General features: G+C 53.7%; 1 protein-coding gene across 1 annotated transcript; it reads left to right on the forward strand.

Annotated features, from left to right (window-relative positions):
* The first annotated feature begins 534 nt into the window (after nt 1–534).
* IGF2BP1 (insulin like growth factor 2 mRNA binding protein 1) lies at nt 535–6,787 on the forward strand. Its single transcript, XM_076356596.1, has 11 exons — nt 535–592; nt 2,316–2,597; nt 3,285–3,419; nt 3,664–3,786; nt 4,294–4,429; nt 4,530–4,652; nt 4,974–5,090; nt 5,287–5,361; nt 5,662–5,793; nt 5,986–6,099; nt 6,517–6,787. Exons 2-11 carry the CDS (start codon nt 2,323–2,325, stop codon nt 6,607–6,609), a joined length of 1,323 nt encoding a protein of 440 aa, XP_076212711.1. The 5' UTR covers nt 535–592; nt 2,316–2,322; the 3' UTR covers nt 6,610–6,787.
* The last annotated feature ends 4,280 nt before the right edge of the window (nt 6,788–11,067 follow it).

Here is an 11,067-nt window from a genome sequence, read left to right on the forward strand (position 1 = left end):
CCGCTGGGTACCCACCAGCAGCCGCTTCGGGGGAAGGTGCAGGATGCTCTCCCGAGGCTGGCTGGGGACTATCTGTCTCCACTCGGCAGATTTTATCTCAGCCTCTAATGGCGATCAGTTGAGACAAGAGGTTTAATATTGCCCCCGGGATGTTTAATGAGAGTAGAGTTACCATAACCCTCCTAGAAATGGAAAGGAGGGCTCGGAGGAGCTCCTGGGACCGTCCCTGGGCTCTGGCGAGGGATGGCAGGATGGAATTGGCTTTGGTGGCTTTGCTGCAGAGCGCAACGGCATATCGGGATCCTTTAAATAAGGCAGGAGGGTCTGTGCTGCCCAGGATGAGTCCCAGGGTGGCCTGAGCCCTTGGACACTCTTCTCCCTTGCAGGAGAAAAATGTTTGCAAATCCCTGGGGAGCCCCGGCGGGGACCCGTCCGAGGGGGGATTTGTCTGAGCGGGGACTCCCCGCTTTTCAGGGGGGGCCTTGGCGTTCGCGCCGCCTCTCTAATTTCTGCCTCTTTTGGTCGCAGTGAACACGGACAGCGAGACCGCCGTTGTCAACGTCACCTACGCCAACCGGGAGCAGACCAGGCAGTAAGTGCCCCACGTCCCCCGGGAGCTCGGGCTCTCCTCCCTGCTGTGGCTTTGGTCCCTTCCCCGCTTATAGAAAACAGGATTTCCAGTGCTGGGAGTCAGATTACCCCAGAATTCCTAAGTTTTTGCTGAAAATGCAGTGAATCTTTGAGGAAACCCCCCAGAACTCTGATTTCTTTTCCTTCACCTTCAGATGAAAGCCCTTCAGAGGACATCCATGTTTTTAGGCTTTTCTCTGCAGTTCAGAGAGTAAAAACGTAACTTTTTGCTCAAGGAAAAGTAGAGATTTTCTTGTGCTTACATGATTTCAGGAGTTACGTCTCCAGAAAAAGTAGTAACGAGATCAAATATCGTAGGAGCTGGTAGGCATCAGGCAACGCGTGTCCTCTCTGGCTGATGGCTGTGTCACTGGGGGACCTGCAGCTCCGCTCCCCATCCTGCCCGGGGAAGATCAGGCTTTGCGCTAAATGCAAATGGAAAATTAATTGGGTTTTCACGCTGTTTATTTCACTTTCCTTTTGCCCCGACAAAGGGCTCTGGAAAGCTGGAAAAGGGACGGGATCAGCACTTTCCTCGGAGGGCAGCCTGGAGGAGCGTGGGGATTGATTGATAGGTTTTTATCCGGAAAGGTTTCCGTCACCGAGGCGGGCATGTCTCAAATGTGGCCACCGTGGCTGCGCCACCGTCCCTGGGGACGTCTCCTGTGGTCACTCCGCCAAAGCGGCAGCTTCCAAATGGCCGCCTGGCTGATAATACTTCAGCTGTCAAACCCGTGGCCGCCGTGAATTTGCTGCGGTCGCGTGTGCGGCCGCAGCAAACCTTCGTGGGGGAACCGCGGTCTTGTTTTACTTTCTGTAATAACGCGGGGCAGGGTCTGGCCGTGGAGCCTGGCAAGGGGAACGCTCCTGGTTTGTCCTCCTCTCCCTTGTCCATCCACGCCAGCCCTGCGCTTTGCACCCCGTAAAGTGAAATATTTTGGGTTTCTTTCACCGGGAGGCACCCAGCAAAAGAGTTTCGTGCAAGTAGTTTTGCTCTCAGATCGGCAGCCCTTCTCCCCTGCTTTTTCCTCCTCTGGGGATGTGTGTGCTTCATCGAGCGTCTTTCTCTGGTCCCTTCGCATCCTGCAGGGACGGGGCTGCTAGCAGGGAAAGTCTCTGCAGCCAGTTTTAGGGGTTTTTGGGTGGTTTGGTTTTTTTGGGTTTTTTTTTTTTGCAAGGGTTGAGTCACTGACCACTTTCTGGAGAGCTGCAGTTTTGGTTTTCTCCGTAGAAAGCCAGGGAGGTTTGAAGGAGCTGCGGAGAGCAGTGGCCAAAGCTGTTGCTTTGCTCTTGCTGCCAGCTCCATCTATCGACAGCTTTCAGCTCTTGCAGTCCCTGAAGTCCCGCCGGGAGAGGGATTTGAAAGATCAGCCAAAAATCGTAAGGCGGAGGAGACGTGGGAATCACTCCCCGCACGATCCTGTCCTGCACCCATCGCTCCATCCCCTCCCCCGGGTGCTCGGAGAGGTTCCCCTTAAAATATTTTGGCTCATCCAGTCTGGGTGGAAAGTCCTGCCAGGTCCCCACGGCATCGGCGACGTCTCCTTTCCCCCCCTCCCGGTGCTTCCTCGCTGGGCGTTACGCCAGGGAGGGCTTGGCCCGTTTTGGGTCGAGCTGATGCGCTGCCGCTTGGCGTGGGAGTGTGCCAGAAGGGACCCCCACCCCAACCCCTTCTCCCTTTCCAGAGCCATCATGAAGCTGAACGGGCACCAGCTGGAGAACCACGCGCTGAAGGTCTCCTACATCCCCGACGAGCAGTCCATGCAAGGGCCGGAGAACGGGCGGCGGGGCGGCTTTGGGGCACGCGGTGCTCCCAGGCAGGGCTCCCCCGTCACCGCGGGGGCACCGGTCAAGCAGCAGCCAGTGGATATCCCCCTCCGCCTCCTGGTGCCCACCCAGTACGTGGGTGCCATCATCGGCAAGGAAGGGGCCACCATCAGGAACATCACCAAGCAGACGCAGTCCAAGTGAGTCCGTTCTCCCACGAGCCGGTTTGCACCTTGTCGAGCCGAGTGGTCTGCCGTGATATATGAGGCTGGATTTTTTTCGGAGAATGGGCTATTTGAGGCCCCTCCGGCTCTCCCGCTGTGCAGGGCAGTGTGTCCCAGAGCCACCTTCCCATGCCCTTCCCCAGCCAGGCTTTCTGGCTGCACTTCCCCACGTGTCTCCCTTTGCCGGGGCCGCCCTGGCTGGGACAGGACCCAGGCAGGCTTGCGGGGAGGTCGCTGGTTCAGCCGGTCTCATTTAGCACGAGCTTGTTGAACTTCACCCGCCTGCTCTTGCATTTGGCTCCCGAGCTTATGTTGGCTACGGCTCTTGTCCCCCAAGGAAGGCTTTATCTAAGACGTGAAGTGATGGACAGCCCATCCCGTCCCCCAGGCACGTGCTTGTTCCACCACTTAATCACTCCTGTTGCTTAAAATAAATAGATGCTGATGCCTTATTTGGATTTCTGTGATTTGAGCTTCTAGCTGCTGCGTCCATGTCGAGTATCAAGCCCAGAATTAACTCCTCTTGCCTTCCCTGGGTGCATATAACCTTACAGTCGCGTGTGAGCTCCAGGCGGTTCATGGGGAGCGGAGCAGCCGGCACTCGTGCCGCCGGGAAGCTGCAGAGCCGCTTCCCCTGCCCCAGCACCCATCCCGTGCTTGCAGGATTGACGTGCACCGGAAAGAAAATGCGGGAGCCGCAGAAAAAGCCATCAGCATCCACTCCACCCCCGAGGGCTGCTCCGCCGCCTGCAAGATGATTTTGGAGATCATGCAGAAGGAGGCGAAGGACACCAAGACGTAAGGTTTTCCCCTGCCTTTCTGCGCACGCTTATCTCATCCGTGGCTCTTCACTGGGCTGTGGTACCATCCTAATGCCCGGAGCCGTGTGATGCTCCCATGTGTGCAGGAGTTTTGGTTTGGGGGGACCCAGGGGCTCCAATCAAGGGGACTTGAGCTTCCCCCATCCCTCTGTACCAAATCCGTCCTCTTCTGGCTGCAGTAATCCTTCATGTTAGTTTTTTTTCCCCATTCCTCTCTCAAGAGCTGATGAAGTGCCTCTGAAAATCTTGGCCCATAACAACTTTGTGGGGCGCCTGATCGGCAAAGAAGGGCGAAACTTGAAGAAAGTGGAGCAGGACACGGAGACAAAAATCACCATCTCGTCGTAAGGCTTCTTGCTCCCTTTGGGGAAACCGGGGCAGACCTTCCTCAGGCCAGGGTGGATGGGGAGGATGAGGAGGAGACGGGTGATGTGATGAGCGGGCAGAGATGCCTGCCCGTCAGCTGAGAAACCGGCCTGTGGGTGCTTTACTCCCCAAAGCTCTCTTGAAAAATCTTGGCTTTATCATTTTCTGTGTTCTCCTCCCGGTCCCTTTGGTGTCCGCTCTCCATCCCTTCAGGGCTGCAGAGCTCAGGACTGGCTGGTTTGATGGCCAGGGGCTGGGGTTTTACTCTTAAGCCATGTTTTTGGGTGAAGGCAGAGTGGACTACCCAGTGCCAACCATGATACCGGTCCCTGCTCTGACTGGGACCAGGCGGTCCCAGTACACGGTGGCAGTGGCACCCCGTGTCCCTGGCACCCCAATAGCACCCATCAGAAGGACGGGAGGACCCGGCATAGCACTGGTCGGGCAGGGCAGGGTCCCGGCGCTGACACTGGCTTTCCCATCAGCTTGCAGGACCTGACTCTGTACAACCCCGAAAGGACCATCACGGTGAAGGGCTCCATCGAGAACTGCTGCAAAGCGGAGCAGGAGATCATGAAGAAAGTGAGGGAAGCCTACGAGAACGACGTGGCCGCCATGAGCGTGAGTGGGGTTCGATCCTGCTCTGCATCTTGACTGATGGGAGCTCTCTAGGAGGATGCCCCGATAAAAGCAATGAGCATTTCTCTCCTGTCGCCCTCAGTTGCAATCTCACCTCATCCCTGGCCTTAACCTGGCTGCGGTTGGCCTCTTCCCTGCCTCCTCCAACGCAGTACCTCCTCCGCCGAGCAGCGTCTCCGGGGCCGCGCCGTACAGCTCCTTCATGGTGAGTGAACGCCCAGCAGCTCAAACTGCTCCAGCTTCCAGCTCGGGGATCTCCCCTGCGTGGAGAAGACCCTTGCAATGGTCAGGGTTATGCCTTCAGCATCCTGTGCTGTCAGCAGCCAGGTCAGGTCCAGCGTGGGTGCAGGATCTGGTGTTTTAAACTATTGCAAATGCAATGGAGACGGTGCTCAGACCCCATGGTCTGCACCCTTTGGAGAGGTGTGGGCATCACCTGGCGGGGAGCTTGGAGCCCTGATCCCCATGGTGGCACCGTACCCTGAACGGTGACACCGTACCCTGAACGGTGACGCTGTACCCGCAGCCTCCGGAGCAGGAGACCGTGCACGTCTTCATCCCCGCGCAGGCGGTCGGCGCCATCATCGGCAAGAAGGGCCAGCACATCAAGCAGCTCTCCCGGTTCGCAAGTGCCTCTATCAAGGTAGGATTGCCCCATGGGGACCCCCCCTCTGCTAGCACCCACTGAACGGGTGCTGTCCTGTCTGGGAAAACCACCTGAAAAGCCCAGGCGGTCGGGCTGGGGGCCCAATCCTGCGGCGCAGGGGAGGGAGGGCACGGCCTCCACCCTGCCCGTGCCGCTCCCCGCTGCAGCTGCGCTCTCTCTCTCCCCCCTCCAGATTGCCCCTCCGGAAACGCCGGACTCCAAAGTGCGCATGGTCGTCATCACGGGCCCTCCAGAAGCTCAGTTCAAGGTTCCCCCTGCACTGCCGTCACCGTGGGGAATTTGGGGTGTCCCTCTCCGCCGCCCCGCGGAGCCAGGAAGGGAGGAGCAGGGCGGTGACCCCCATTTTGAGCCCCCCAGTCTGCGGCTGGGTAAACCCAGCATCAGCTCTCCCAGGGGCTGAGGTGGTTTGAAACGCCAAGGAACCGGGATTTCATGGGGTGCTGTCCCGTCCCGGGTCCCGGGGATGGAGACCCACTGAGCCGGTGGGGACATGCGGGGGTAGGACACCTTGGGTGACGCCTGACCGCGTGCTCCCTCCCCTCCGCAGGCGCAAGGCAGGATTTACGGGAAGCTGAAGGAGGAGAACTTCTTTGGACCGAAGGAAGAAGTGAAGCTGGAGACGCACATCCGGGTCCCCGCCTCGGCCGCGGGCAGGGTCATCGGCAAAGGGGGCAAAACCGTAAGCAGAAGCGATGCTTGGACGGGGATGGGAGCACCCCGGGAGGGGGACATCCCTGGGAGGGTGGCTGCTTCATGCCAGTGCCTGGGGACATCCCAGGGACGGGTTTCCCGGTGGCCTGGCTGGGATTTCCCGGAGGGGCTCGTCCTTCCTGCACGGTGCGACGGGGTGGTCTCTGCCCCTTCCCCGCAGGTCAACGAGCTGCAGAACCTGACGGCGGCGGAGGTGGTGGTGCCGCGGGACCAGACCCCCGACGAGAACGAACAGGTCATCGTGAAGATCATTGGGCACTTCTATGCCAGCCAGGTACAGCCCCGGCAGCTCCCGCACCAGCACTGGTGGATTCTCTGATGGCTCCTATGGGATTGTGCCCACGTGTGTATCCTCCTGTGGAAGTTTTTTCCACGCCCGGCTGGTGGTGTTTGCAGAAGTGGGTGACGGCGAGCTGTGCCCTTTGCCATGGGTGATGGTGTGGGACGGTGGGGGAAGGAGGGAGAGCTGTGGGAGTGTGCGCACGCGCAGAGCGTGACCTCCCAAACCCAACTTCTGGAGGAAACCACGCTCAAAATAGGGCAGGACGGGATCTCCAGGAGCAACTTCACCCAGCCCTGCTGAACGCCGTAGCATCTTTCACAACGCGCAAAGCCGTTCCCCTCGCCCCGGGGGTCTTGCCGGCCCCAGGGTCCCCCCCCAGCTCCCCCCCTTTGCTCTTCTCATCCGCAGATGGCTCAGCGCAAGATCCGAGACATCCTGGCCCAGGTGAAGCAGCAGCACCAGAAGGGACAGAGCGGCCAGACGCAAGCACGGAGGAAATAAGAGCAGCACCGACACCAACGTGAAAAGCGGAACAAGCCAATGCCGGGCTTAAGAGTGGCTGGGAATCAGTTACCGTAGACAGATGCTAATTTTTTCATTAACCGATCGAGATTAAAAGGCAGTTTGATTGGCTTCCGAGGTAGATGGCTAGGGTTAAAAAAAAAAAAAAAAAAAAAAAAAAAAAAATCAGGTCCGTTTTTAGCTCCACGTGCCAGGACAGCTACTTAAATGAAGCGAGAGGTGCTGCAACGCGCTGGGCCAACCGGCTGCTCCGCCGAGGCCGGCGTGGCGCCGGGTGCCCGGGAACGACGGTGCGGCGAAGCCGCGGCCACCGCGGCGCTGGGTCCCCTCTCGCGGGTGCAGCATTTGCCCTCTCATTTAAGTAGCCTTTGGAGGTCCCGTCCCAGCCGGGGCGCCCGGCAGCTGCGTCTCCCCGACTCCTCGCTCGCTCCCTCCCTCCTCGCGGCTGGTGGATATTCCCAGAGCGACGTTAAGCCTTTTGGAGCATTTAATTTTCATTTTCTTTTTTTTTTTTTTTCCTATTTTAATTTTTTTAAGAGAAATTCCAGTGGATTCTTACCAACCCCCGTTGGTAACGAGATCCATTGCGGGGTTGGGGGGGGGGAAGATAAAAACCCCACTTCAGCGCCAAATGGATTTGGGTCCCTTTGGGAGCTCTGCACCGCTCCAGTCTCAGAACCACCGGCGGGAGGGCAGGATTCCTCCTGCCTGTGCTGCCTGCAGTGCAGTGCCTTGTAAAGCCTTAGAAGCCAGGAGAGCACCTCTATTTTCCAGGATGATTTTTTTTTTTTTTCTTTCAGTTGTTTGAATGTTTCTTTTCATTTTAGGTTAGTTTAAAGAAAGAAATTTTTTTTTTTTTAGGGTGTTTTTGTTTTTTTTTTTTTTTGAAGCCTATGAAATAACGGCAGAAGCGGGGGCGCGCGACCGTTTTTCTCAGTGATCTCCACTGCGGAGGCGACGACCCGTCCTAGAGACGAGGCAAACTGTCTGGGGAAGGGAAGGGGCGAGGGAAGGGCTTTTGCTTTTCCCTCCTCCCTCCAAGCAACAGCAATAAACCACCACCAAAAAAAAAAAAAAAAAAAAAAAAAAAAAAAAAAAGAGGCAAAGAAACCCCTGCTTGGTAGGAAACATTGAATTAATCTTCATCTCTTTAGTAATCAGATTATGGGAACTAAATGCATGCAGAACGGTTTGGGGGGTCGGGAGGGAGCCGGAGGGGTTGAGGGGTGCAGCGGAGAGTTGCCCAGCCGCAGGGGACTCGGCTTTGCCGCTCAACCGGGGCCGCTTTTGTTCCCGACTCCTTTGCCGCGTCCTCTGCCAGCTGCCCTCGGCCTCAGTTTCCCCACCTGGAGCAGGAGGTTTGTGCCCCGAAATCCCGTCGGAGCCTCCGGGGGCTCAGCCGCGGGGGGAGTACAGGGTTTTTTGGGTTTTTTTTTTTTTCTTTTTTTTTTTTTTTTTTTTCAGAAAACACCCAGGGAATATTTTTATTAGCAAACTGGGGAGGTGCCAGCTCACACGAACTCCCCTGGGGCTATTTGTGTCTTATTCCCCCCGGCTCCGAATCTCTCTAGGTGGGGAAAAAATATTCTTGAAATTTGGCACATTTTTATTAGTTTATAAAGATTTTTTTTTTTCTCCTTCATTATTTAAAAAAACCCCCCAACAAAACACCACCCACCACCCTCCTTTCTGCAGTAAGAATAACTGTTCTCATGAGACGATACCAAATATATACGTCAAACGAATGTAATATGGTTACTGATTCCCGTCACTCTTATGTGGATTTTATATTTTAGATATATTTTAATGATTTGTTTTTAATATTGAGTATTTGGAAGGGACAGTAACTGCTGCCATCACCTCTTCCAGGCAGGGGGAAGGTCTTGTCTCCACGACGGGGCCGGGGCAGCCCCCGGCCGAGCCCCCGCACCGCGGTTTTTTGCTGCAAATCCAGCCAAAATGTGGATTTACGCTGATTTTCCTACAAATTGGGGGTGGGGTGGGGTGGGGGGGGGGGAGGTGAAAAAGCAAAATCGGGATTAATTTTGGGGGAGAGGGATGATGCCGGATCCCGCACCCCGCCGGGTGGGAGGAGAGCCGGGAGCAACCCCCGGGCGAGCCAATTTGAGGCTAAAAGGAGGGAATTTGGAACAAACCTTCGCACTGATGCTTTTACCCGTTGCCTTTCTGAAGCGGAGACCAGCACTCCCGCTCAAGCCGGCGTTTTCCTGGGCGCGTCCTCCAAAGCCGAACCCGGCTTTGAAATTCAGCTCCTGCGGCGTCAGGAAGGCGGGTGGTCCATCGATAAGGGAACGCGGCAGCAGTTACTGTCCTTTAGACCATTGCAACAACAGGGAGATGTGGGGGAAGGCCAGGTATTGCTGTGTGTTTGAGCAATGAGAGAAAAAAAAAAAAAAAAAAAAAGAAGAAAAAAAAGAAAAAAAAAAAAAAAGAAGAGAAAAGAAAAAAAAAAAGCTACCTCAAGGTATGAAGTTACCTCAGCAATTGATTTTTTTTTTTTTTTTTTTTTTTTTTTGGGGGCTTGCTGATATTTTATATAAAAGCTGATAGTCTTGAATATTTTATTTTTTTAATGAAAAGAGAAGTTAAGTTTCATAATTTCTTATGAGCCAGGAGTTATGTGCAGGTAACCAAGTGTTATGAGCTCTCTATGGAGAACGACGGGAATTTCAGACATAGTGGAAAAGATGGCAGCAGCTTCTTTTTTTTTTTTTTTCCTTTTTTTCTTTTTCTTTTTTTTTTTTTTTTGGCCCTTTCAAGCCAGTTAATGAATTTCACCACAACACAAGAGCTGTCGGATGTCGCGACTCTTCGAGACCTTGGACAAATTGGAGCCCACCAACTTTTTCAATTGGAAAAACGGAAAAACTTTCTTTCTTTCTTTCTTTCTTTTTTTTTTTTTTTTAATTAAATTTAAAAAAAACCCAACCAAAACCCGCCACTGGCTGAAAGGCCTTTCTCAATCCGACTCCATCGAGAAATCGACTTATTAAAGAGCTTTGGGACCAGAAATCTTCCACTCCCGGGGATGCGAGGACGGACTCCTAGGCAGCATTGACTATGCAAAGTGGGGTACGCGGGGTTTGCTGGTATTTAAACCTCACCAGCTCAGGCGATTTTTCTTTTTTTTTTTTTCAAACACTTGGAAGCCATATATATATATATATTTATATATATTTATATATATCCCAGAACCCAAATGAATCGGCCTCCTGTGTTGCCACGGAGGCAGCGTCGAACCATCTTCTCCACTATGATGCTGTTAAATATTTTACAGAGATTTGCCTCCGTTTTACCGAGGATAAGCGATTTAAAAAAAAAAAAAAAAAAAAAAAAAAAAAAAAAAAAGAGGAAAAAAAAAAAAGTGAGAAGGAGAGAGAGAGAGAAATTAATGGGAGCCAATTTTTTTTTATAGAAATGCACATCAAGGAGAGAGAGGATGAATCCGACCCTGAGGACCGGTGGGCCTGAACCTCTCTGCCCGCTCTAAAAGGGTCACGGGGGGTTTGGGTTTTTTTTTTTTAAAGTCCCATCTTGCTATTTTTCACTGTGCCTGCAGGAAAAAGACCCTTTTTTGAATGTTAGTTTAAAAAACAGAAAAAAATTCGGTGGCGGTAAAGTGAATTTGGGAGCGGCGGGCGCTGCCGTCCCCATCCCGCCACCCCGCGCCTCCCCCCCCCCCCCCAAAAAAAAAAAATTCGGGGTGGGCGAGGGGCGCGGGATCCGGCCCGTCACTGGTGGTAGGGAAGCACTGACCCTTTCCCCCCCCCCCCCCCCCCCCTAAATTTGGGGTTAAAGGAGCAAAATCGGGGCTGGCAGCGCCCGGCCGGCAGCTCCTGCCCCCTGGGGCTGTGGGAGAGGGGCTTCCGCGGGGTTTTCATCTTTGGTTTTGTTTTTTTTTTTTAAATTTTTTCTTTTTTTTTCTTTTTTTTTTTTTTTTTTTTTAAAAAGGAAGACTGGCATTTGTCCTAGGAAAAACGGTTTCTTATTACTTGAAATCTCTGGCTCTCTACTTTTTTTTTTTCCAGCCTTGCACAGAACAGTGTATTCAGACATCGGTGATTATAATTGTCTTTTCCAACAGCAAGCGTTTTTGATAACTGGTTCAAACTGTATCATTGAGGGATAAAAAAAAAAAAAAAAAAACCAAAAAAACAAACAAAAAAACAAACAAACCACAAACCCCCCCCCCCCCCAAATCCCACCCCAAGCACCCCCAGTCCCGTTGATCTGGTTGTTGCAGTGAGAAGATCTTGACCTAAAAGCTGATGATTCAGGGGAAACCTTTGATGCTTCCCCCCCCCCCCCCCCCCCCCAAGCCGGTCCCGCTGCCGTAACGTAGGAGCGATCGGTGCTTTTTTTTTTTTTTTTTTTTTTTTTTGGGAATCTCTTTGTTTTCCCAAGGGAAATTATTTA

The sequence above is a fragment of the Aptenodytes patagonicus genome, chromosome 20 (genome assembly GCF_965638725.1).
Source record: "Aptenodytes patagonicus chromosome 20, bAptPat1.pri.cur, whole genome shotgun sequence".
Taxonomy (NCBI): Eukaryota; Metazoa; Chordata; class Aves; order Sphenisciformes; family Spheniscidae; genus Aptenodytes; species Aptenodytes patagonicus.

Excerpts from the sequence above, each read along its gene's own strand:
- IGF2BP1 (XM_076356596.1), top strand. The coding sequence starts at position 2,323 with ATGAAGCTGAACGGGCACCAGCTGGAGAACCACGCGCTGAAGGTCTCC. Across the intron at positions 3,420-3,663 it reads GAGGCGAAGGACACCAAGAC|AGCTGATGAAGTGCCTCTGA; the intron begins GTAAGGTTTTCC and ends TCCTCTCTCAAG. Across the intron at positions 4,430-4,529 it reads ACGACGTGGCCGCCATGAGC|TTGCAATCTCACCTCATCCC; the intron begins GTGAGTGGGGTT and ends TGTCGCCCTCAG.